The sequence below is a fragment of the Sus scrofa genome, chromosome 2, assembly GCF_054392235.1.
Source record: "Sus scrofa isolate SSC_HxYL_T2T_F1_AM1 chromosome 2, Sscrofa_HxYL_maternal_Yorkshire_Landrace_v2.0, whole genome shotgun sequence".
NCBI classification, from domain to species: Eukaryota; Metazoa; Chordata; class Mammalia; order Artiodactyla; family Suidae; genus Sus; species Sus scrofa.
In genome coordinates this window covers 85,552,866-85,578,355 of record NC_139384.1, presented here as the reverse complement: position 1 = coordinate 85,578,355, position 25,490 = coordinate 85,552,866, and the positions used below count along the sequence as shown (strand labels likewise).

At 57.0% G+C, this 25,490-nt stretch overlaps 3 protein-coding genes across 21 annotated transcripts in view; 2 read left to right on the top strand and 1 right to left on the bottom strand.

The window, feature by feature from the left end:
* The window catches only part of FZR1 (fizzy and cell division cycle 20 related 1), a 24,236-nt gene extending 16,255 nt beyond the window's left edge, over positions 1–7,981 (top strand). For 2 of the 7 annotated variants that reach the window (XM_021081969.2, XM_021081978.2), the window contains 12 exons: positions 188–313; positions 431–494; positions 581–708; positions 1,093–1,175; positions 1,542–1,725; positions 2,488–2,553; positions 3,008–3,110; positions 3,198–3,382; positions 3,518–3,751; positions 4,027–4,131; positions 4,524–4,616; positions 4,987–7,981. In XM_021081969.2, the coding sequence (XP_020937628.1) occupies positions 188–313; positions 431–494; positions 581–708; positions 1,093–1,175; positions 1,542–1,725; positions 2,488–2,553; positions 3,008–3,110; positions 3,198–3,382; positions 3,518–3,751; positions 4,027–4,131; positions 4,524–4,616; positions 4,987–5,028 (1,413 nt within the window). In that variant the 3' untranslated portion in view covers positions 5,029–7,981. 7 annotated transcript variants of the gene reach the window in all.
* On the top strand, positions 7,425–14,954 carry TEKTIP1 (tektin bundle interacting protein 1). 2 transcript variants are annotated; one of them, XM_085013285.1, is made up of 4 exons: positions 7,425–8,836; positions 10,987–11,225; positions 11,309–11,434; positions 11,549–14,954. In XM_085013285.1, exons 1-4 carry the CDS (start codon positions 8,754–8,756, stop codon positions 11,728–11,730), a joined length of 630 nt encoding a protein of 209 aa, XP_084869411.1. In that variant the 5' UTR covers positions 7,425–8,753; the 3' UTR covers positions 11,731–14,954. The 2 variants fall into 2 exon arrangements, with proteins under 2 accessions (XP_084869411.1, XP_013842762.1); XM_013987308.3 differs by having other exon boundaries at positions 8,639–8,836; positions 11,309–14,500.
* MFSD12 (major facilitator superfamily domain containing 12) overlaps positions 9,863–25,490 on the bottom strand; it is a 25,877-nt gene continuing 10,249 nt past the window's right edge. For 7 of the 12 annotated variants that reach the window (XM_085013275.1, XM_085013278.1, XM_085013273.1 and 4 more), the window contains 9 exons: positions 17,630–17,840; positions 15,545–15,683; positions 15,243–15,425; positions 14,859–14,951; positions 14,682–14,774; positions 14,039–14,209; positions 13,866–13,960; positions 12,579–12,709; positions 9,863–12,481 (listed from right to left, as the gene is read on the bottom strand). In XM_085013275.1, the coding sequence (XP_084869401.1) occupies positions 12,459–12,481; positions 12,579–12,709; positions 13,866–13,960; positions 14,039–14,209; positions 14,682–14,774; positions 14,859–14,951; positions 15,243–15,425; positions 15,545–15,683; positions 17,630–17,840 (1,139 nt within the window). In that variant the 3' untranslated portion in view covers positions 9,863–12,458. Of the gene's footprint in view, positions 12,482–12,578; positions 12,710–13,865; positions 13,961–14,038; positions 14,210–14,681; positions 14,775–14,858; positions 14,952–15,242; positions 15,426–15,544; positions 15,684–17,629; positions 17,841–22,648; positions 23,080–25,490 lie in introns of those variants that run through there. The other 5 variants (XM_085013272.1, XM_085013271.1, XM_085013276.1 and 2 more) reach the window with 3 other exon arrangements.

The following is a 25,490-nucleotide window of genomic DNA, read 5'->3' as shown; positions in this document are numbered from 1 at the left end:
TTCCAGCCTTGGAGTTACCACCTAAATGTCTTACTCTGTCCTCGGTTTCCTCAATCAAATCCTCGTTCAGGGGCCAGAGGCCAAGTGCAAGGAGGCAGAGTGGGCGGAGTCTTGGCCAGGGAGGAGGAGCTGGCCTTGGTGCGCTCTAGGGGTCTGAGGCACCCAGCCCGGCCTGCCTGCCTTCCAGGTTGCGGAGATGCGGCGAACCCTGACACCTGCCAACTCCCCCGTGTCCTCCCCCAGCAAGCACGGAGACCGCTTCATCCCCTCAAGAGCCGGCGCCAACTGGAGCGTGAATTTCCACAGGATCAATGTGAGGGACACCAGGAGGATGGGAGGATCAGGGAAAGGGACCCTGTCCACACAGCCAGGGACCAGGAATCAGGTCCTCCCAACTCATCCCTCCCTCCTTCCCCTGCCTCTCCTACAGGAAAATGAGAAATCTCCCAGCCAAAACCGGAAAGCGAAGGATGCCACCTCAGACAATGGCAAAGGTCAGGAGTCCGGCCCTGCCCAGCCCCCACCCTCACTCACACAGCCCCCACCCCCAACCCAGTCTCACGGAGTTTGGTGCCCACAGATGGCTTGGCCTACTCGGCTTTGCTGAAGAACGAGCTGCTCGGTGCTGGCATCGAGAAGGTACAGGACCCGCAGACTGAGGACCGCAGGCTGCAGCCCTCCACACCTGAGAGGAAGGGCCTCTTCACGGTGAGCCTGATCTCCCAGCCACCAATCTTGGCCTCCTTGTGCATCTCCTGCCCCAGACCTGTGGTGGGGGGAGGGCTAGAATCAGAAACCTGTGGGCCCATTTAACTCTGTGCCTCGCACTAGGCCTGTCACCCCCACAGGCAACCTGGGGCAGGTGCTGAGGGTAGGGCCAAGGGGCAGGGGGCCCCAGGACAGCAGCAGAAAGCCTGGTTTGGGTCCCTTAAGAGATTCTTGGAAGAGGGGCTGTGGCTGCATAGGGGGCAGGAGGACACCTGGGGTGTGGAGCCCAGGCAGTCTCGGTGTGCCCTGCGCTCTCTTGCTGAGGGCACAGGGCACCAGGGCTTGGGAGGGGCATCTGCTGAGCAGGTGTCCCCACATCCCCAGTATTCCCTCAGCACCAAGCGTTCCAGCCCCGACGACGGCAATGATGTGTCTCCCTATTCCCTGTCCCCCGTTAGCAACAAAAGGTGAGTCCTGACATGCATTGGGAAGAGGGGGCAGTTGGATAGTGCCTGGGAGCTGCCCTCACTTCCAGAGCTGTGCCCAGGCTGTGCCCCCATTGGGGACACACTGGAGGCCCAGATCAGGTAATGGGAGGGGAAGGTGGGGTTGTCAGAGCTCAGGGTGACTGAATATTCAGTGGCAGAGAGGTCAGTGGCAGGGTCATCTGCAGGTTTGGGGTCACACTGTGGCAGACAGGCAGGGCAAGCAGAGAGTGAGATGGTGAAGCTGCCGGGCTGCCAGGGCCGCTGGTAGGAGATGGTTTCTGTGGAGATAGTTGGTGTGGGTCACATTAATAAATGTAAAGTCACCACCTCCGGCTCTCCCTGCAGTCAGAAGTTACTGCGGTCGCCACGGAAACCCACCCGCAAGATCTCCAAGATCCCCTTCAAGGTCCTGGACGCGCCTGAGCTGCAGGATGACTTCTACCTGAACCTGGTGGACTGGTCATCCCTCAACGTGCTCAGTGTGGGGCTGGGGACCTGCGTATACCTGTGGAGCGCTTGTACCAGCCAGGTAGGCATGGCTGAGCTCATGCGTGTGCTGGGGGACTGCACAGCCACTTCCTTGGGGGCTTGTGTGAAGGATGTGAGCATTGCTGGGGCCCTCAGACTCTGGGGCAGCTACCAGCCATCCCTGTCCTCCCAGGCCTATACCCTCAGTATTGTATGAGCCATCCCAGGACTGGTTCACAGGTGTGTATAGAGGCCTGCTCCCTCTTGGCCGTGGGTGCTGGATTCTGAGATATGGATGTCCTTGCTTCCCTGGCTGAGCCTGGGGCTGCCGTGAGGCTACTTCCTCAGTACAGTGTCCCCCCACCCAGTAATAAACCCCTCAGTGGCTGCTGGGCACATGTCGGCTGGGAGTCTGCAGGGTAGAAAGACCCGGCTGGGGGTGGGGAGTATGTTTGAGGGACAATACTAAATGCAGGTGGGTTCAAAGAAGGTGAGCAAAGCCCCCGAAGGGAGGCCAGCACACATAAGTGCCCACCCACTCCACCACCTGCTTAGAAGCCCCCCCCTGTGCCTGATACCCTCATCACCCACATGTCCCCCAGCGTCCCTCTAGGCGCTGTGCAGTTAGTGTCCCTTTGCTTGTGTGTGTCCCTTCCTGAGCACCCCAGCTACATTCTCTTGGTCCCAGCACTGTCAGTGCCCACAGGCTGGAAATGTGAATGAATGGAGGGTGGATGGACAAATGGATAAACGGATAGTCTGGGCCTTTGAGGGACCAGTGGGTAGCATGTCAGCTCATACTATCCATTCCCCTTTCCCCCAGGTGACCCGGCTCTGTGACCTCTCCGTGGAAGGGGACTCGGTGACTTCTGTGGGCTGGTCTGAGAGGGTCAGTACACTGGCCCTGTTCTCCTGCTGGGCAAAGTTGGCACAGGGAGGTCTGACTAGACCTCAATGGTGGGGGCCCTCCGTCATGTTGGGGGCCCTGGAGAGGAGCTAGAATCTGGCCTTGGAGGTCCCTTGTCCACACCGCAGTGATGTTGCCTGTCCCCAGCCTGGTAGAGATGGTTAGAGTGACAGAGACATTGGGTCAGGCGGGCAGGCTCACTCCACATGTAGAAGTGCATGGATCTCAATACGTGTGGATGGATTTTGACAAACTGCCCGCTGCCCATCCTCCCAGAAGGTTCCTAGGGTGAGTGTCCGAAGGGCCGTGCATTAGAGACCTATAAGACAGTGAGCCCAAGGTTCAGTAGCAAAGAGGGTTGGGGGGGGGGGCACCTGAGTGATGGGTCTCCATGCTGGGGCCTGATGCCCACTGATGCCCACATTGTTGATCCTAGGGGAACCTGGTGGCTGTGGGCACACACAAGGGCTTTGTGCAAATCTGGGACGCAGCCGCAGGAAAAAAGCTGTCCATGCTGGAAGGCCACACGGCGCGTGTCGGTGAGGAGCTGCCCGGGGCTCAAGGGGGCGGGAGTGGTCCCTAAGGGGCCAGGCTGCGTCCTCAGCCTGCCCTCTGCCTGGCTCCAGGGGCGCTGGCCTGGAATGCTGATCAGCTCTCGTCCGGGAGCCGGGACCGCATGATCCTACAGAGGGACATCCGCACCCCACCCCTGCAGTCAGAGCGGCGGCTACAGGGCCACCGGCAGGAGGTGTGTGGGCTCAAGTGGTCCACGGACCACCAGCTCCTCGCCTCCGGGGGCAACGACAACAAGGTAGGCCCACTCCTCCCACATGGCCAGCCCCCATCTGTGGAGCAGGTATGATAAGGGTGCACTCGGAGCAAGGACAGGCTGTTCTTTCCTCTGGGGGCTGAGATACCCTGGGCCTCACAGCTGTTGTCCCTGCAGCTGCTGGTCTGGAACCACTCAAGCCTGAGCCCCGTGCAGCAGTACACAGAGCACCTGGCAGCTGTGAAGGCCATTGCCTGGTCCCCACACCAGCATGGGCTGCTGGCATCCGGCGGTGGTACAGCTGACCGCTGCATCCGCTTCTGGAACACACTCACGGGGCAGCCGCTACAGTGCATCGACACTGGCTCCCAGGTGTGCAACCTCGCCTGGTCCAAGCACGCTAACGAGCTGGTGAGTGTGGGGCATGGGTGGGTGAGGACTACCAGCCGGAGATGGGAGCCTTATGACCACAGGAGAGGCCCTCAGGGCTCTTGGGTGCAGTGTGGTTCCCTATCTCAATCCAGTCATCCACCAGGGTGCAGGGGTGCGGGCTGTCACCTGTGGTCTCTGCACCCTGCCCGGCAGGCTCCGATGTCCTTGTTCCTTGGTGGGTGTGTCTGAGGTTCTGTACCCTGGGGCCATGGGAGAGGAGCCCCTGCTCTAGCAGCACCCTCTCTGTCTCCTAGGTGAGCACGCATGGCTACTCGCAGAACCAGATCCTGGTCTGGAAGTACCCATCCCTGACCCAGGTGGCTAAGTTGACTGGGCACTCCTACCGGGTGCTGTACCTGGTGAGTCTCCCCAGCCAGGCCCTGAAGGAAGGCTGTGACCACCTGTGCCCTTGTTCCTGAGGAGGCAGCCTGCACATCCCACTCCCTGGCCCTGTTCTCCATCTGGTCTAGCTTCGGGGTCTGGAGTTGAACAGGGTGTTAGTGGCATCATGAAGCTATTTCATCAGCTTCTGCGCCCTGTGAGGAAGGGCATCTCTGTTCCCCTTTATAATTTCCATGTATTTGTTTTCACGGTGGGGTGTGATATCCTTGGTGTTTTCACAAGCCTGCTTCACCCACAGTGCTCTGTCAGGGGACCTCTGCCATCCCAGCCCAGTGGCTGCCTGGCTCCTCTACCATCAGCTGCATACATCGGGCCACCAGGGACAATGGGGGTATCTCTCCTCCCACAGGCCATGTCCCCCGATGGAGAGGCCATAGTCACTGGTGCTGGAGATGAAACCCTGAGGTTCTGGAATGTCTTTAGCAAAACCCGTTCAACAAAGGTAAAGTGGGTCGGTATCAGCGCCAGATGTTCCCCCACTCACGTCCCCTCAGCCTGTCCAGGGGCCTCCCCCCCTGGCCCCACCACACCACCCGCCCCAAGCACCCCATCAGCCATAGTTCCCGGGGTCTCCCTGGGACTCCCTCATCCCTTTATCTGCTCCTGCATTGCCCGGCACCCCTACACATCCTGGGGCACTGTATAAGGTGCCCATATGGGCTCCTCCTCTGGCCCGAAGCCTCAGGGTCCCTCCAGGCAGAATTGCCTTCCCACGCTTGAGCGGCTGGTGCCCCACCCAGCAGTCTAGCCCAGTAGCTGGCACCTGCAGGAGGCCACCAGGGGCTGAAGGCTTGTTCCTGTGTGCCCTGCAGGAATCCGTGTCTGTCCTCAACCTCTTCACCAGGATCCGGTAAACCCGCGGCCTTGCTGTACTGGTCGCAGAATGTCACCTCTCGTCAGCGTCATGGACCCTCCCCTCCCCCCAACACGGGCACCAAGGAAGGCAGCAGGGGTGGGGGGAGCCGGGCCTGGAGAGACCCTGAAGATTCTATTAAAGCCTGATTGCGAACCCTGTCAGCCGGTGTTTGGGGTGGGACTGTGGTCGGGCACCAACAGGAGTAGGGGCTCCAGCTCCCTCCACCCTGCATGGCCCCAGCTTGGACATCTGCTCGGAGCAGGATGGACGTCTCCTGGGACCCTGCCTGCTTCCATCTGTGTCCGTCACCGTCACCACCTTGTTGGGGCAGCATGCTCTTCCGGGAAGCACACGCTCACCACCGCCCACACCCGCTACGGGACAGACAGCTGGACACCAGGCTGGTCAGCCAGGGGAGGGCCTTGCAGGAGGATGGCTCAGGTTGGCCTGTGGATCAAAGGGACGTTCCTGCTTGAGGTTTCTTTGTAGCCGTCTCTGCTGTCCCTGCCCCAGCAGCCATCCCAGCGACTCTCATAGGAGCTCTTTATTGGAGCGGGCCCCAGGCAGGCTACGTGTTGAAGGAGGTCATCTCAAGATGGACTTGTCTAAGGAAAATTGAAGTTGGATCTGTTCGTGGTTCTGTGCTCACCCCGACTGAGTTGTCCTTGTCACTAATGGGGTCACAGCTGACTGTGGTTCTTGCAGCTTGCTGGGCAGCCAGTCAGTGTAACCTGAGGGCACAATCGGCCCCACAGGCCAGTCCTGTGGGTGCCTGGCCCTCCTCCCCAGCCCCTTCCCCTCCAGCCCACTGGAGTGGGTCCTGTCCATCTGCGCCTTCAGCCAGGGGAGGGGGACCCTGTGGGTTCCCCTAGAAGCTTCCTGAGCTTCCCCAACCCTGGTCCCACCTCACCGTTCTGTGCCCTGTTCCCAGTTGCACCTGGGCCCACCTCCTCCAGCCTCATCTCCAGACCTGGAGAAAACGGAGGGAGAGAGGTGGGGCCAGTGTGGCAGGGGCCAGAGGACATTGATGGAAGTGGACAGGGCGAGGTGGGCCTGGGCAGGACAGGGATCCAGCATGGTCAGGGGAAGGCTGCACAGAGCCCCCGTCTCCCCAGTTCTGCTCGGAGCCCCCATTCCTCCACGGGTTTTGAGAGCCTTGGGTTTCCCCTGAGCCAACCACCTGTGTGCATGTGTACATATGTATTTGTGACTTCCTTTTGGATTTGTTTCTGTGTTTCTGTAAATCAGTGCTCAAAATGTTAAAGCTTTGTGGGGAGGAGCAGTGGCCCACCCCCATCCCTGGGGGACACAGAGGTCACAGCTTTTAGAGCCCTCTCTTTCAGAGGGCAGTTGTCTGAACCTGCCTGAACTTGGGGACGGGTGAGAGACAGTGTACATAGATGTGTGTATTCCAATTGGTCGAGACCTTATTTTTGTTTGAGTTTTGTTTTTGTTTTGTTTTTTAATAAGAAAACTGGCCTATGTGTACCGCACCCTGGCCCTGGTTCTGCTTGTAGGCCCTGGCCCAGGGAGCACAGAAGGGACGTGAAACCATGAACACAGTGTTGTCAGCACGCACCATGGCGGGAGCGGCAGTGGGTGCCGTGCAGGGCGTTCCCCTTGGGATGCAGCATGACGGTCATTAAGCCACAGGGGTTGTGCACGGCTGGGGCTCCCAGTTCGTCTGTCTGGGCCTGACAGGTCAAGTGTGCATATGCTGAGACCCCACACCAGCCTGAATGTCACAAACGTAGTGACGGGCTGGCCTTCGTGAGAGGCTGTGGTTAGTGAGTGGCTCTGGTGTCCCTGAATTCTGGACCTGTGATTCACGCCCATCCCTGCGGTCTGGCTGGTTCCCATGAGAGGAGTAGGGAGGGTGAGAGCTAACCTGGTGGGGAAACCTCCATCTGACAGCTGGGGCACCAAGCCTACTGGGGACATTGCCAGCCCAGCGGCCTGCCATGGGGGAGGGTGTATGTGGTGGGGCAGGATTTGTTTCCATCAATCCTGGGATGGTAAAGGTGAAAGGGAAGTAGTGACATGGTGATAGCCGAAGGTGAGCAGGGGCCTTCCCTGTCATGCAGCGGCTTCTGGGAAGGATGTGGGGGGTCAAGAGGGCTGCAAGGGTATGGGGGAGGCAAGAGGTCCTGGGGGCCAGAGAGGAAAGTAGCCCAGGCCAGAGAGGCTATACCACTGGGTGGGCTGGCAGGCCTGGAGACCCCAGGGGGTCTTGAGAAGGATAAGGCCTCCTGTGGTGAGCAGCTGCCCACAACTGGTGGGCACCCCAGGCCCTTTCCTCCTAGTGAAGATCCCTGTTCTGGGCACTGGGGACAAGAGAAGCCAGACCCAAGACCTGCCCTTGAGGAGCTTCTGCTGTGGCAGGTGAGTGGGACTGTAGAGTGTTAGGCATGTCTGGCTGTCATGGGGCGAAAGTAGAGTGAGGCCTTGGGAGAGAGCAGCTTTGCGTCGAGGGCTTACTATGAATCTGATGTTTGAGCAAGGGCCTTAGGGGAAGCATGGACACAGCTGGGCAGAGGTGGTGCTCCAGACCAGGGCATGGCTCAGGCCAAAGCCTTGGAACAGGACCAGGCCTGATGTGTTGGAGGAAGGGCAAGGAGGTACATGTGGCTGGAGCAGAGTGAGTGAGAAGAGGAGGGCAGGTCGTGCAGGGGCTTGTGGGCTGCAGGGAGGACTGGGCTTTACCCCCACTGGGGTGGGAGGTCTTGACTGTGCTGAGATGGGAAGGGATGAGATTGCCATGTAGAGACCTGAAAACAGGTGGGCGGCGGCACAGAGACCAGAGAGGAGGAGGCTCTGAGCAAGGCAGGTGATGACATGGACTATGGCCAGGAACAGATGAACATGGTGAAAGGCAGGAAGCTTCTGGATTTTTTGTTAATGTTTTGTATGTGTAGTGAAATGTGCGTAACATTAAAGTGTATGATTTAGTGCTTTTTAGTATATTTACTATGTTGTGCCACCGTCACCACTAATTCCAGAACATTCTATCATCCCAAAAGAAGCCCTTTCCGCATGAGCAGTTACTCCCATCCCTCCTCAGCCCCTTGACAACCAGGAATTCAGCCTCTGTCTCTCTGGATGTGCCTGTTCTGGAAGTTTCCCATCTATGGAGTTGCACACTGTGACCTTCTGTGTCTGTTTTACTCACTGAGCATCGTGGTCTCAAGGCCTGTCCATGTTGTGTCAGTGCGTTGCTCCTTTTTGAGGCTGCGTGATACTCCACTGTGTGGAGGGTTACATTTTGTGTGTGTGTTCTGTAGTTGGTGGGCATTTGGATTGTTTCCACTCTGTGGCGGTTGTAGATCGTGCTGCTGGGAACTCGGCATGTGCACACACTGGATATTGGATATATTTTGGAAACAGATGAAGTACGGGCTGGGGTGGGGAGAGAATGTGGGAGCTGAGGTTGCTGCAGGGTCCCAGCTTGAGCATCTGGGAAGGTGGCACTGAGGGTGCAGGAGGGAAATTCAGACGCTTCCTTCGGTTCAGGGCCCTTCACAGGGGTGCTAGGAGGCTAAGGAGAGGTGGAGGGGGAGCCCCATGCCAGGGTGCCACCTCCTTCCTCCAGCCTCTGTGCTCCTGGCCTCTTGGCAGGGGGCCAGCCTGCCCAGCTGTTGCCAGGACACTGGGGTGCCTTTGTTGCTGTCAACAATGGCCCCACAGGCCTTGGAGGCATGAGCCCCTGGGCATCCAGAGGCAGACATGCAGACCCTGAGGCGGAAGGCTGCCCAGCCCTATGTCCCCCGGGATACCCTTGAGGTGGACTTCCCGGCATCACTGTACAGGTGAGCACCACCCTACCCCTTCCCTCTCTTGCTCTCTCTGGGTTTGGCTTCCTGCCAGCCTCATCTTTTCTCTATAAAGGCCCTTGGGTGCTGCACCAGCTCCCCTCCTCCTATTCTGGCTGATCCCTGCACCTGCCCGAGCCAGGATTGGGACCTGGCAGGAGTGCATGCAGGTCACATGTGATCATTTCTGCGTGCACAACACATGCACACAGCCAGCAGAACAAACGCTAGGTACCCGGGAGCCCTGTGCTGCTGGAATAGCACCTGGGATGGGGCAACTTCAAGCACAGAATTTACCCTCTCCCAGCACCAGGGGCCAGATGTCCCAGACCAAACGTGTCCAAGGGGTGGGGCCTTCTGAGACCATGAGGAAGGATCTGTCCTATGTTCCTCCCAACTACTGGAGACTGCTGGCAGTCCATGGTGTCCCTGGGCTTGTAAAAGCATTGCCCCATCTCAGCCTGTCATCACCTGGCCTTTTCCCAACTGTCCAGATCCCATCCTTTCAGGACATCAGGTATTGCCTTAAGACCTCCCTAACCTGGCATGACCTCACCTTAAGTTTTGTCTGATAAGACCCTATTTCCAAATAGGGTCATGTTCTGAGATTCTGGGTGGATGTGGATTTGGGGGACTACTTTCTACCCAGCAGAGGCTCCATTAATTAGCACTGATAAACTACAATGGGTTTAGTATTAGGCAGCTTTAAGAAAAGGTAAGTGAACAAACACCCTTGATGTTGCTCCATTTTCAAGAACAATAAGGGGGGAAAAATGTGAAACCACAATTGAAGCAGGTTCCCACATCTGTGTACTGGGAGGGACAGGGGCACAGCACACATACATCTTCATGGAGGAAGAGTGGCAGCCCGGGTACAGGGGCTGGCAGCTGGGATGAGGGCAGCCTCACTTCTGTTTTTAGTGCTATTATTTAGTAGATCTCTTGATTATAGACATTCATTTATTAAGAGAAAGCTTTTTTCCAGTTATAATGGAATTTTTTTGAGGTATAATTGACACAGACTTTTTCATTGTATGTTATGTTAGACTGTTTTAATTCCTTTTTACAAACCATGTGCATTTTGATGTTTCAGTTCATTTTGTAGTTCAAAAGGGTTGGCCCTGCCAGACAGTCCTGAATCTCCCCTCCCTGCAAGTGGCAGACCCAAGTCTGGGGCGTTTCCCAGGACTGATGGCCCAGAACTGACCGGGCTGATCCAACCCCCTACGAGACATGTGAGTCTCCGGTTTCCCATGTGGCTTGGGGCCTGGGAGTCAGCGGCCCTGCTGGGGCACCCCCCTGGAGCACACTCCCAGGCCAGAGCACCAGCCCATCTTTGTCTCAGGCAGTGGCACTGCAAGGATGTGCTCCAGATCGAGAGCTTTGGTCTGATGCCATCTCGCTGAGGTTTGGTTTGTGTCTTCACTGGCACATTTCCACTTCCCTCTCTGCACTGCCAGCCTCCATACATTAAACCATCTCCCGCCACCCTAGGGCCTTGGCACGTGCTGCACTTTACTGCCACCTCCTCTAGGAAGCCCTCCTGTTGCCCTCAGCCTGGGACAGGCTCTGGCACCAGAGGCCCCCGGAACAGGCACTCCTGTGTAGCAGCGTGGTTTCTCCTTTCCTCATTCCCAGCTGACCCCTGGGGACAGAAGGGATAGTGATGGCAGAAGGATTCCCTGAAGGTCTTCCTGGGAGCCTAGGCACCCCCGCACCCTTTCCCTATGTCCCCAACCCCATGGTTCCCCTCACTCAGCCATAGCTGAGACTACTTTCTCCTGGTACACTTGCAGGATGGGGCAGGGTGGGCTTCCTGGAGGAAAGGGCCTGCAGGTGTGGGAGGCTGGGAAAGGATTTGCAGAGAAGCAAGAAAAGCTACAAAAGTGAAATGTTTAGGAGGATGGGCTATGCAGGGTCAGCCTCCCACACCTCTGCCGGGGCAGCGTGGGGCAGGGGTTGCGGTGGCTGTCTGGTACTAAAGGACAGACATGGCCCAGTGGGGATGGAGGAAAGCCTCCCCCCGCCACATACACACCACGGGCCAGGTCTCTGTACCCTTGATGCTGGCAACACAGCAAAGGATGCAGAGGCCCAGGGAGGGCAGGGGCGCCACAAGCTCAGTCTCTCTCCTCCCCGCCCCTTAGCGATGACTACCTGTCCCAGGAGGGCCCCCGCTGGACACCAGCCATCAAGCAAGCGACGCGCTGGAAGTACACACCCATGGGACGTGATGCGGCTGGCCAGCTCTGGTACACCGGCCTAACCAACTCGGACTCCCGAGAAGCCTGGTACACGGTCCCAAGGGCCCTGGACAGCCCGTATCGCGAGGCTTATGCCCGCTGGCATGGATGCTACCGCCACAGGGAGCAGAGCATGCCCTCAGGTGAGTGCCCAGCCCACACCAGCTCAATCTTGAGGGGAGGGTGAGGGCCCAAGGTGCAGAGACAGCCTCTCCCCACCCTGCAGCCTATGCCCAGCGCCTCTGGGAGACCGCCTGGTATGACCCCATCATCCCGGCCCAGTACCGAGACCCCAGCACGCGGTGGGGGAGCATGTTGTGGAAAGACAGACCCATCCGGGGCAAGGAATACGGTGAGGCTGGGAGCCAGGGGCAGGAACAAGGCCCCTTGGGCGGGAGTGGGGGGGGGGAACCCCCCAGGGCCAGGAAGCTGAGGCCTGACACTGACCTGGTCCTGGCCCCCACAGTAATCAACAGACACCGATTTGGGGTGGAGCCACTGTGGCGGGCGTCTGACTATGTGCCGTACCTGTCAGCACCTCAGCACCCGCGCTACACCGCCCAGAACTACCGGCAGTGGGACCTAGAACCCTACTGCCCCTCTACCAACCAGCGGCCCCCACCCAACTACACGCCCATCCACGGATAAAGATCATGCTGCCCTATGCGCCTCTCCCACTCCAGGCATCTGTCCACCTCTGGGGACGGTCAGGCGGCCAGATAAAGTGAGCTGCTAACCAAGACCCTGGGCAGCAAGCAAGCTCCAGGGCAGAGGCACAGAGGGCACACCGACTGCCCTCTCCTGCCGAGGGCCCCTGGCAAACAGGCCAAGGCACAGCCCTCGCCATGCCCAGCTCTTTATTCACTGTCAGCAGTAGCCTGGGTGTGGGGAGATATACTCAGGCACCCAGCCCAGCATGCTGAGCCTGGTTGCTGCCAGGGTCTTTCTTGGTCCAGCCCCCCAACCCTGAGACTGGGGCTCCTGGTAGGCTCAGCAGTGACACTGTACTCCAGGGCCTGGCAGCACCCAGGAGACCCTGTTCTGGCCATAAGCAAGGAGCTGGGGCTGAGCTCAGCAGAGTCCCTGGTCCTGTGCCCCTCACATGGCACCCCCAAATCACCCAGACAGCTGGGAGTGGATTAGAGTTGAGATTGGAATACCCCAAGCCCACAAGAATTCCACCTGCCCCTGGATAGCAGAGGGCCTAGCTAGATGTCCCTGCCCTGGCTGACCTCACCCAGCAACCCCCAAAGCCAGGTGGGGAGGACACTGGTGGGATCAGAGGAGCGGGGGGAGGGGTCACTTCAGGCATCGCTGGGCATCAGATGTTCACACTCAAGGTTAATTTGCATAGAGCAAGGGACCATGGGACAGTGTCAGGGTTGGGCTCCAGAGTCCCCTGGAAGAGAAGGGGATGGGAGTGGAGTTAGCGAGGGTGGGGCCGGTCCCTGTCCCAGACCTACCACCCGTGGCTGCAGAGGTGGCCCACAACTCACAGTTCTGAAGGCGGATGGGCCAGATGAGGAGACTGCACAGGCAGAGGGTGGCAGCCACACCCACCCCACCTGTCACGGCCACCATCACCCAGTGGTAGAAGCTCACGCAGGCTCTGCAGCAGAGCTCCAAGCTGGGGGCAAGAGGAAGACAGAAAGGGGGAGCGGACACTTATCGGGACCCTCCAGCCCCCACCTGGACTTCCACCTCCCATCTCCTCTGGGGTGCCCTGTCTTTCCCAGCACTCAGGCCAGGACCAGGGGGTCATGCTCAACTCCATTCTCCCTTCCAACATCTGATATTTCAGCCAGTAATGTCAGCTCTGCCTTCAGAGTCTACCCTAGTCTGCCCATTTCTCCTTCGTCCCTCCTGAGCCCCCACCTGGTCCAGCCCCATCAGCACCCCCCTGGACCACTCCATTCTCCTCCCCAATTCCCACCCTCTCTTCTGTCCTCCCTGCAGCAGCCACCAGGGGGTGGTAGTGAGCACCTGACTCAGGCCCTGCCCCTCCTCTGCCCACAGTCCTCTAGGACTCCACCTCTAGGGGTAAAAGCCCAAGCCCTCCAGGTGGCCCTCAAGGCCTTACATGACCACCCTTGTCCCCTCCCTGCCCTCCCCTCCTACCTCTTTCCCCCTCACTCCCTCTGCTCCTGCCACATGGGCTTCCTCACTGTTCCTCCACCATGCCAGGCATAGTCCTCCCCCCGGGGCCTTTGCACAGGCTGTTCCTCCCTATTTGCCTAGAACTCCCTGACATCCTCAAGGTCTCAGGTCCAATTTCACCTCCTTAAGGAAGCCCTTCCTGGTCTCTCACTCCAGTCAGGCCTCCCTAAGTGATGTCCTTCACACCCCTCACCACTGGTCTGGGTCACACATTTACCCACACGATTAGTAACATGGCTGATGCTGCCCACAGCTCCATGAGGACAGGGGACCAGGCCAGCTTTCATTCCCAAACCCTGGGCTTCTATGTGGCACATACTTGAAACTAGAACCTTGGGTTCAGAGGGTCTCAGTTACAGGGATTCCAGGCCTCCCACTACCCTGCCTTCTCACATCCCCTTATCTATCTGTAAGCTGTGTCCTCCACACCCGGCACAGGATAGTCTGTCTGCTAAGTGAGTAAATGGTTGCTGGAGGTGGGGAATAACCAGGTCCCCCTGGCTGAGAAGCCACCAGGGTGGCGTCTTCTGTCCTCATGGAATTTTTAGACCTGGGGCAGCACCTGGTGCACAGTACAGGCTTGGCACACCTCATTAAGCGCAAATGAATGAATGGGTGGCACTCACGAGCAGGGGTGCAGGCTCTGGATGGCCATGACTGCTAGCCCGTTGGCCACCTTGTCCGAGAAGCTCATGGCGCCATACACAAAGGCTCCACTGTGCTGGGGGAACACAGACAAGGGGTCAGCATCCCAGGCCTTGGTCTCCAACCCCAACCTGGCCCTGCCCAGCAGACCTACCGTGTGGGGGCCAATGAGGTCGGCCGTCATGGCCAGCGAGGTGACGAGGATGGTGGCACAGCCTGTGCCCAGCAGCACAGCTGCCACATACACAGCCACGCCAAGCTCATTTGTCAGTGCCACCCAGGCTGCAAAGGCTAAGATCACCAGGAGGCCCACGAAGTAGGTCATCTGTAGGCAGCCCAGCCCAGTGTCAGGGTCACCTCACTAGGTAACCCTGAGCCTGGCATTTGCCCTCCAATCCACCCCTGGCCCCCAACCCCAGCAAATGAGGGAGTTGAGTTGGGTCATCCCTAAGAAGCCCCCAGCTCTGACCTCAGGATTCTTGAGATTCTGAGCCCGGGGGTACTGAGAGCTACGTGCAGTAGACATTCTAGAGTTATGCTGCCTGATACAGCTGCCACCAGAAATGGGTGGCTGCTTATGTCTCAGTGCAAGTCAATTAAAATGAAATAAAATGAAGCACTCAGTTCCTTAGTCACACCACCACCCCTGGCTACTGCACTGGACAGCACAGAAGGCTCCAGAGCTCTGCAGCCCAGGGCACCCAGAGCCCAGTTTCTACCAAGCGGTGCCCAGACCCGAGGCTTCTGGTCTGTAGGGGCCCAGGTTCTAGGGGACACCCCCAGCCCTACTCACTCACATTCCTCCCAATGCACTTGTTGATGGGCTTCATGAGAAAGGAGGAGAAGAAGCCGCTGAGGTACATCACCAGTGGGATGGTGGCGATGAACTTCTGTTGGGGCAGAGCAGTCACAGGCAATTTAGGCATGGCTCATCAGGCTTGGGGCCCCTCATCCCTGCCTTACCACTGGCTCACCTTGGGCAGGTTGAGGGAGTAGGTGAGGTACATGGCCATGTATGTCTGGGATAGGTTCACAATAAGCCTTGTGCTCATGTACAGCAAGCCCACCTGTAAGCAGAAGAAGATGGCTCAGGGGTCAGAAGGGTCATCCTCTACTCCCATGAGCAGGGAGCCAGGGAAGGGGTGGGAACAAGGTGAGCAACTCCACAACTGGCACCTGACCATTAGTAGGGACTGCCTAGCTGATCAGGTGGAGAAAAGCACAGTGATTGATTGGTAATGTCTGCCTGGGTGTAGGCTGGAGAAGGGGCTACTTCTGTTCTAATGTGGGGCCTGTAGCCCCACAGAGTAAGGGGCTGGTGGGAGGTCAACTACTACCTCCCTCTTCCTGTGACGTACCTGATAAAAGGCTGGCTCTTGAAGCCAGTGTTTCCAGAGTAGTAAGGGCCGGGCAGTAGCAGGAGCTAATAGGGGGCCATGTTCATCTGGCTCTTCCACCTGCCGCCGGCGCCCCTCCCTGGTGCCCAGGTGGAACAGCAGTGAGAAGACAGCGCCAATGCCCACCACCAACAGGGAGAGGTTCTGGGGATCAGGCAGGAGAGGGGTCAGCAGTGGCTCTCAGCACAAGCCCCGAGTTCAGGGCATTGGGGATGTCCCACCCAGACAACAACGGCCTTGACCCATCCCAGGCCCCGGCTCACCCGGAACACTGGCACATCTTGTACTCCCAGCTGATCATTGATATCCTGGGTAGACTCCATGTGGGGAGAGCCCTGCAGGTGGAGCAAAAGCCAAGCAGCGCCATAGACGGTGATGTTGGCCACCACAGTGAAAGCGTACCTGGTGGGGCGTAGGCGGGGCCTCAGCGGGGGAGCCCAGAAACCACAGGACCACTTCCTTCCCAGGGAGCTGCACAGTCAGAGCTGCTTGCGGCATCTGGGGGACCTCCGGCCAGTGGGTGATTTCAGCCACCCACATATTGGGTGGCCCCAGGGAAGCCTTTGCTGGCCTCAGTTTCCCTAGCCTCCACGTTATCTGATGACTTACCACACTGACCCAAGACTCCACTGTGCAAGTCCTGTCTGCAGGTGTGGAGTGCAGACTCGGGCAAAGCAGGACTGAGTAAGGGCTGCAACACAGAAACCTGAGAACCTGAGAAACTCAGAAATCCCCGGCTTCAGCAGGACAAGGCTCCATGGATCACTCCTACCTGCAGCCCCAGAGCCATGACGCCCTAGGGGCTCGGCCGGGGCTGGGGAGCCTCTGGATCTCACCAGGACTCCATTTCCCTTTCTGAACATGAGAACAAGCATACCTTCAGAAGTCAAGGTGAAGTTAACGAGGCAGACAGTAAAGCACTTTCAGATAGAACACACCCAGAGCTTGGCCTTTGCCGGGCACAGCCCTTCCCCCAGCTGGGGCCCTCAGGGGGCCCCAGGGAATGGGCAACCCCTGCTGTTAGTGCCTGCAGCTCTTAGCCATAATGGGGAACTGGGTGGGGTGGGGAGGAGGACAGGATGGGCTGCAGACAGACTGGGCCCTTGTGACGAGCACTTACGCCACCTTCATGTATGGGTGACATCCCACCTGCCAAGAAAGGTCATCTCCTCAACCCTGTTCCCACTGCACAGTCTTCATAGAGACCTGCTCAGCTCAAACCCTGGCCATGGGCCATGACAACCTCTCAGGCTTGTCTTGACAATTAAATACAGTCTGCTTGAAGGGCCCAGAACTGAACCTGGCACATAGCAACCGTCCCATAGATGCTCCTGTTTTCATTATATCCAGAATCACTTCCTTTAGCACCTCTAGTAAGTCAAGGGATACACTGGGTACCAAATGTACCCATATGTGGCATGCAGGATTCTAGGACCCTCAGAGTCCCATGCCCTGGCTCTGCCCTGTCTAACTCCCTCCCCTTGGGGACGGGACCTATGAATATGATGGGATGTCACTCCCATGTTTGGGTAAAATTCGGTGGCAAAGCTAAAGGGATTCTGCAGATGTAGTTAAGGGAGATTATCCTGGGTGAGCCTGACCTAATCAAGTGACCCTCAGAAAAAATGGCTTGCACCATCCCTGAGATCAGAAACTCTCCTGCTGGAGTTCCCATTGTGGCACAGCAGAAATGAATCCAACTAGTATCCATGAGGATGTGAGTTCAATCAGTGGCCTCACCTGGTGGATTGGGGATCCGGTGTTGCCATGAGCTGTTGTGAAGGTCGCAGACATGGCTTGGAGCTTGTGTTGTTGTGGCTGTGGCTGTAGTGTAGGCCAGCAACTGTAGCTCTGATTTGACTCCTACCTGGGAAGCTCCATATGCTGCAGGTTTGCCCTGAAAAGCAGGGGGAAAAAAAAAAACAAACCTCTCCTGCTGGCCTCAAAGAAGCAATACACCACCACGAGTTCTACATCTACAAGGAAACGAACACTGTCACTGACCACATGATCAGGGTAGAGTGACCCCACGCCTCAGATGACATCCCAGCCCTGACACCTTGCTTACAACCTCAAGCCTGACGCAGAGAACCCAGCTAAGCTGTCAGACTCCTGACCCACAGAAATTGTGAGGTGGTTAACATGTGCTGTTTGAAGCTGCTAACTTAGTGCTCGTTTTATTACCCAGCAACAGCTGAATGATACACTAATTTATAGCTGTTCATGCTGCGGCTGAGTCCCAGAGCCGCACAGCCAAGCAGCACCCAGATATGGAAGGTGACCCCAGGTCCCCTGGCCTCGCCTGCTGTATGCGTGCCTGCCCGCCCGCTTTGCCCCAAAGGTAGCACCTGAGAGCTGTGAGCTCCACCTTCTCATGGTCATTGGTGACAAGCTCCGGGATGAGGCTGAGGTGCGCAATCTGCGTAGCGGCCCAGCCGAACTGGAAGATCACAATGAAAGGCCCATAGTAGAGGAGGGCAGCCCACTCAGGCGTGGTGGCCCCACAACCCAGGCAGGGGCTGAAGATGAAGGGGAAGGACAGCAGGACGCAGATGGTGCCTGTGGACGAGCAGAAAAGGGGAGGGCACATCACAGGGCCAGCCAAGGACTACCCAAAACTGAGACACAGAAAAGGCTAGAGGACCACCAGTCACACAGTGAGACGGGATCAGCAGCCCAGGCCTCCCTAGGCCTATGGCCCCTGAGACAAATGGAGAAAACAAGGCAGAGAGATCTGAAGTCCCCCTGAGGTCAGGCAGCCAAACAGGACAGAAGGAGTGGGCCTCCCAGTCCAGACTACATGCCCCTGGTGTGTGATGGGGAAATAGACACTGAACAGATCACATGCTCTAACGAACACAGGGCCGGGGCCAGGACAATCGGTCGGTCAGGTGCCAAGAAGCGGCAGGAATGAAGCCTCCCCACACCAGCTCAGGACTCCCCAGATTTGGCCCGTTGGTGACAGCTGGGGAAACTTAAAGCATAGCCTGAGGCCATGCAGCAGGTTGAAAGGCTGCTTAGGGATCCCCCTGGAAAACTTCCCCCCTCCCCCAGAAGCACCACTTACACCCACCACATCCTCTTCCCATCTCGCCCACGGAGGGGGCCTTTTCCTCCCAGTTCCTACCAGGCATCCCGTGGGGCTGCCAGGAGTCAGGAGGCCCAAGTGACACGGGGCGGGGCTGGGCTGGACCCTGCTCTCTCCGAGACCTAGTGTCCCCATCAGCTCATAAGGGGGCCTCTTCCCGGAAAACACTCTAGTACCTCAGCACAAGCTCAGGTCCACCCTGAGGCCCCAAAGGCCCTGCACCACCTGCACTGTCACCTCCCTGCCCTCACCTCCTCCCTCTCCCCCTCTTTCACTCTGCTGCAGCCACATGGGCCTTCACCTCCCTGTTCCTCCTACACAACTGGCATGGTCCTGCCCCAGGGCCTTTGCACAGGCTGTGCCCTCTGCCTGGGATGCTTTTCTTCTCACATCTCAGCAAGGTTCACCCCATTTCATCCTTCAGGACTCAACTCAGAGTGCCACCTTCTCCAAGAAATCCCTCTGGAGTTCCTGCTGTGGCACAGTGGGCTAAGAATTCGATGCAGCAGCTTGGATCACTGAGGAGGCTCAGGTTCAATCTCCCCACTGCTGACTGGTACAGTGGGTTAAAGGATCCAGCATTGCTTCAGCTGTGGCTCAAATTCAGTCTCTGGCCCAGGAACTTACATATGCCACAGGTGGAGCCATTAAAAAAAGAAAAAAGAAACCCCCCATGCCGACCACCCCAGTCACCAGCTGTCCCTTCCCCACCCTAATACTCTCAGTCTGAACCCTGATTTTTTTCCTTCATATTCTTTAGCACACACAGGAATTCTTTTGTCTGCTTGTTTCCTGCCTGCCGAGATCTCCCACCAGACAGGAGGTGGGGTAACATCTCTCCCAAGTCACTTCTATATCCCTAGCACCCAACATGGGGCCTGGCACATCAGGATCTTTTATTTTATTTTATTCTATTTGTGTCTTTTTAGGGCCACACTTGCGACATATGGAAGTTCCCAGGCTAGAGGTCAAATCAGAGCTACAGCTGCCAGCGTACGCCACAGCAACTCAGGATCAGAGCTGTGTCTGCGACCTACACCACAGCTCACAGCCATGCTGGATCCTTAACCCACTGAGCGAAGCCAGGGATCGAACCTGTGTCTTCATGTTTACTAATTGGGTTCGTTACCGCTGAGCCACGATGGGAACTCTGTGATCTTTTAAATGAGTGAATAATAATAGTGGCCTCTCTTTACAGGCCAAAGGGGTGGATGTTATTATTAACGCTATTTCCAGATGAGGAAACTGAGGTCCAGTGAGTGAGCCACGGAGCTGAAAATCCAGCCTTTTGAACCCTGAGCCACACTCCTTCCCTCCAGCCCTGCATCCTTCTCCTCCCATCCCAACACCTAGAGGGGGCCCTGTACTGTGCCAGGAGCTGGACTTCCTTCTTGCTCCCAGGCCCCGGAAGTGACCTCATCCCCAGACCCTGGGCCCACCCCCACAGTCCTGGGATTGGGAAATGAAACCAAAACCACCCTTGCTATTTTTCTGGAACTGGTGCCTGGGAGGGGCACCCTAGGCAGATGCCTGGAGGCCACCCAGGGCCAGGCAGGAACTGTAGACTCTGGTCAAAAGAATGTGCTGCCTTGGCCAGACTCTACCCTGCTGCTCCCCAGGCTAGGTTAACCATTGTCAGGGCTAGGCTGCCTGGCTGAGGGACTTTGGGCAAGTTACTTTGCCTCTCTGGGCCTCCGTTTCCAGAAAAGGGAGCTAATAAAAATACCTCACAAGATCTATGTGAGAAATAAGAGTTAATGTGTGAAGTCCGGAGCTCCTGCTGCTGAGCCACTTCCCGCCTCAGCAACTTCAAAGCCAAGAGATTTCACACTTTGCACAAGCTGTTTCAACTACTTGGAATGCTCCTCCCTACCCCCTACCAACCACTCCTATTCAGCCTTCAAAACCCCAAAACTAATGTCCCCTCCTCCAGAGCTCTGTTTCTTCCTTATGAAGCCCAGTCTACCCATCAGTTCCAGTCTGGACCCCATAGGTGCATGCATATCTGGCTCTCTTGGCTAGCGAGCTCCCAAGGGCTCATTAAGGGAAAGAGTGAGTCCATCCCCACCAGCCTCAAACTCGGGGGCAAAATAGAGAAGTGGGAACTGTTGCCGAGGTGACCTTTACTCAAGTTACTTTATCAGGCATCACAAGGAACCGCCCCAGCTTCCTCTCCTCACAGGTCTCCCCATGTGCTCCCCCCAAGGCAGGGAAAGGGCACAGGCGGATGCCTTGGTATCTGGTTGGGGCACCCACCCCCAGGCCTGTTTTGCATAAACACAAAGCCTTCAGTTCTTTATTGGAGATGCCTCCATCCCCTGACCTACCCCTTGGCAAAGGGACTCAGCTTCATCCTCTGGGGTCTGGTGGGACCCTCGCTGAACCTCAGCCCTCCACCTATGAAAGGCGAAGACAGGCTGTTACCAGGTCCTATCTCAGGGCCTTTGCACATGCAGTGTCCACTGCTGGGATACCTGCCCACAGCTGGCTCCATCTCCTTAGAGGTGTCTCACATGTTTGCCCAGAGAAAAGAACCCTCGTATCTCTTCTCTCTCTGGCTCAGGAACAACCTCTACTTTTTTTTTTCTTCTTTTTTCCTTTTTTTTAGGGCCACACTGATGGCATATGGAAGTTCCCAGGCTAGGGGTCACATCAGAGCTGCAGCCTACACCAGCCACAGCCACGCGAGATCTGAGCCATATCTGTGACCAACACCATAGTTCACAGCAACACAGGATCTTTGATCCACTGAGCAGGGCCAGGGTCAAACCCACATCCTCATGGACACTAGTTGGGTTCGTTACTGCTGAGCCACAATGGGAACTCCAGGAACAACTTCTTCAGCGTGTCAACTAGTCTACCCAATTATTATGAACAAAACTGCATTTGAGACTCTGAGCTCAGCTCTGTAAGCAATCCCAGCACCAGCCCGCAGAGGGATACCTCTGACTGACATCTGAGTCACCTGCCTCTCCCTGCTCCCCTCCCTGGCTGTGGCAGCCTAAGTGACCTAAGAACAGCCTAGGCATCCTCAGGACCTAAGAAACCTGAAATTCAGCCCCCAGAGCAGCAGCCACAGCAACACCAGCAACCCATAGGTGGCTTGGAGATATGTTGTACCTTGCAAGAATGTTACTCATGAGGCCCCAGGGCAAATCACTGGCTCCTCAGTCACAGTTTCCAGGGGCAAAGGAGACACAAGCCAGCCCACCTGGCTTCTAGAAAGCTGCCGCCCAGAATTCCCAAAAGCGGGCAGGATTCCTGGCCCTGCCTCTTGCAATGCCCAGTGAGCCCCCAAATGCCAGGATGCGGAGGATACTTCTGCCAGGGAAAGAACAGCCGGGGCTAATCTCTGGGCCCAGGGTCTGGGTGGGCAGGGAAGGGACCCCAGGAACAGGCCTTATCACCGGCCTGCAATGGGCAGGGTGCCCCAGCAACCATGAGACCCACCTCCTCCCCCACCAATAGCCCTCTAGTCCAGGCAACTCCCCCAGAATGAACAGAAGGTGACCCCATTACCCACTCTGCAGACCCTCATCCCATCAGCCACACACACACAGAACTCTGACTCTTCTGGCTCACCTGGCCCCCAAGCCAGTTCCCTGGGCAGCTCCCCAAAGCTACCAAGTGCCAGGTTGCCCAAGACTGGGCAGGGAATGGACAAAGTGGGCTCCAGAAAACCGACAGAGGGGGCTCAAGGCAGCCTGATCCTCACTCAAAGAGTTGTCCTGAGTGGTCACATGGATACAGACGAAATCAAGCCTGACCAGACAAGGTGCTGGCAATAAGACCCAATCCAAATGCCGCTGAGGGTTAGACAGACAAAGGAAAGTGATGCTGGGAGTTCCTGTTGTTGGCTCAGCGATAACGAACCCAAGTAGTATCCATGAGGACACGGGTTCGATCCTGCTCAGTGGGTTAAAGATCCGGCGTTGCTATGATCTGTGGTGTAGGTTGCAGACGCATCTCGGATATGGCGCGGTTGTGGCGTAGGCCAAGCAGTTGTAGTTCTGATTCCACCTCTAGCCTGGTAACTTCCATATGATGCAGGTTCAGACCTAAAAAAAAAAAAAGAAAAAAGAAAAAAGCGACGCTGGAGGGTCACGTGAACAGTCAGACGGAGGAGGCCCCGCGGGTCAGACAGCAGCCATGCGACAGACAGACAAGGGTTACAGGGCAGTTGAGCAGGCAGATAGGAAGGCCCATGGGTTGGGCGGATAGAGAAGTATCAGGCCCTGAAGAGAGGCAGTCGGATGGGGGAGGTTGGGCGGGGGCTTACCGACCAGGTGCCAGGCCTTGCGCGGGCCGAAGCGGGCGCAGCGGCCTGCGGCTCGGTCAACCTCGAAGCCCACCAGGGGCGTGCACAGCCCGTCAGCCACCTGGCCGAGGAGCAGCAGCAGACCCGCGCCGCGCGAGCTATAGGCGCGCACCGAGTGCAGGTAGAGCAGCAGGTAGGTGAACCACATGGACGCGCACAGGTCGTTGAGGAAGTGGCCCACCGCGTAGCTCAGCCGCGCGACCAGGGACAGCGGCCTCGGGGGCGCCCCCGCTCCGGCCGTCGGGGGCCCCGGGCCCATGGCGGCTCTCCCGGCTTGGGCCGGCCGTGGGGCACCGGCAGACGGGCCCCCTCTCTTACTTCCCAGGCTGTCAGCCGCCCGCTGTCCCTGCGCCGCTGCTGCGTCCGCCCAGCGCGCCCCGCCGAGTGGTTTTAAGGTTGCGGAGCCAGTGGACCAGAGACTAAGTCCGGGCGGGGCGGGAAATCCCGGGAGCGGCGGCCGCTTCCAACAATCGGAGCCGCGCGCCGGGAACCGAGAGCCAATCATCACCAAGAGGGGCGTGGCCTCAGGGGGTGAGCGGGGCCTTGACACCCGGCACCGACAGGGCCGCGGGGTCCTAGCGCCCATCACTCTTACAGTGGTTTGCAGGACCCCCTCCCTTGGAGGTGGGGGGCGACGCCAGAGGCGCCCCTCATCAGACACCAGCCTCCAGGCCCACGCCATCTCAACCTGCCTACAAATTTATGAGGTCTGTTCTGGGCCAGGAGAGACGGGGTGAGCTGGGGCCGTAGGTGGGTAGAAGAGAGGTCTGAGTCCGACCTCGTCTCTCCTAGGGCCAGTGATTTCGGGGTCCGGAGAGACCCAGTCGGACGCAGAGAGGACGCATTAGTGCTAATTAATTAGTTATTAACGATAATAATGGGTATAATCAGAATAATAGCACCAGCTGGCATTTAATGAGCGCTGACTGTGCCAAGCGCCCCACGTGGATTTTCTCATCCCAGCCGAGGAGGCGGAGCGAGTCTCTTCGAATTCACATGCGAGAAATTCGCCTGAAGAGGGGACCCGGGTGCTCAAGGGCGCACAGTGAATCAAGTGCATGCGACTTTTGAGGCCTGTGCTCTGGACTCCTCTGCATCCTCCTTCCAACCGCCCTCCCAGGATTGGGTCACCCACCACATCAGCAGCTTCAAGTTCCTCCAAGCGTTGAGTAGTTTCCCCCGCCTCCAGACCTCCTCCAGCAGTGGCTCAACAACCTGCACTCTGGAGCCGGATTCATGGGATCCAGATCCAGCCCCACCCCCTCTTAGCTCTGAGGCTGGGACAAGTCCCTTCACTTCCTGGGGCCTCAGTCTCTCCAGCTCTAGAATGAGGATAATGTATGTTTGAAAGGATTTAAGTGTTAGCTTATTTTATTTATTTATTTGTTTATTTTTGGCCTGTTGGAGGCCGCACCTGCAGCAAATGTAAGTTCCCAGGCTAGGGGTCGAATCAGAGCTGTAGCCAATGGCCTTCACCACAGCCACAGCTACTTAGGATACAAGCTGCATCTGTAACCTATATCCCAGGTCATGGCAATGCCAGATCCTTGACTCACTGATTAGGGCCAGGGATCGAACCTGCATCCTCCTAGATACTAGCTGGATTCCTGCCTCGATGAACTACAACAGGAATTCCTATTAGCTCTTGATGTTCTCAGCCAGAAAGCCTTTCCAGCATCCTGTCCAATCCCCTCTGTTACTACTCCTGATTCCAAAGTACCCTGGGCTCCCCCCAACCTCACCCCCACAACTGATTAACTGTCTTCCCCACTGTACCATGATCCCCATTGAAGGTGGGGACCAGGTCAGTCTTAGTCATTGTGTTGTCCCCAGCAATGCCTGGCACATAGTAGGAGCTCAAGAAATATCCGTCAAATGATTGAATAGTGGACATAGAGGCAGGGAATCAGAAATGAAGGTAGGGAGTTCCCACTGTGGTGCAGTGGTTTAAGAATCCAATTGCAGCATCTCAGGTTGCGGCAGAAGGGCAGGTTTGATCCCCTGCCCATCGCAGTAGGTTAAGGATCCAACCTTGCTGCAGCTGTGGCTCATATTCAATCCCTGGCCCAGGAACTTTCATTAAAAAAAGAAGAAACACAGGCAGAAATTGGAAAGCAGAGGGGAACCCATATAGAAACTTGAGGCTCAGGCAGCCCAAGGGGTGCTGGGCCAGTCCCCCACACTAATGCAGACCACCCAGTGCCACAACCGCTCTTTCATGAAAAGGATCCTGAAAAAACTGGGTATGGATGAGGAATGGGGGCTCCAAGAGAGATAGCCTGGCAGAAGAGATAAGGGGTAGACCACTAGGAAGAGATAAAGGGATAAGAAGAGATAAGAACCACAAGACTTTCCTCCCTGGTCCCCTTAGATTTCTCTGAAGTAAAGGGAAGAAAACTTTTAAAAATATTAGCCTAAACTTTCTATTTTCATTTCTCACCTCCTTTCAACCCTCAACACTTCACACCCATTTCTTTTTTCGTATTTTTTTAAATTTTTTTATTTTTTTGTCTTTTTGCCTTTACTAGGGCCGCTCCCGCGGCATATGGAGGTTCCCAGGCTAGGGATCCAATCGGAGCTGTAGCCGCTGGCCTACACCAGAGCCACAGCAACATGGGATCCGAGCTGCATCTTCAACCTACACCACAGCTCATGGCAACGCCGGATGGTTAACCCACTGAGCAAGGCCAGGGACCGAACCCGAAACCTCATGGTTCCTTGTCGGATTCGTTAACCACTGCGCCACAACGGGAACTCCGTCACACCCATTTCATAGGTGAGAAAACTGAGGTTCAGACAGACG

Bases quoted from the DNA above. Each gene is read 5' to 3' on its own strand.
- TEKTIP1 (XM_013987308.3), top strand. From the start codon at position 8,754: ATGCAGACCCTGAGGCGGAAGGCTGCCCAGCCCTATGTCCCCCGGGAT. The intron at 8,837-10,986 runs GTGAGCACCACC...CCCGCCCCTTAG, and splicing joins TTCCCGGCATCACTGTACAG to CGATGACTACCTGTCCCAGG. The intron at 11,226-11,308 runs GTGAGTGCCCAG...CCCACCCTGCAG, and splicing joins GGAGCAGAGCATGCCCTCAG to CCTATGCCCAGCGCCTCTGG.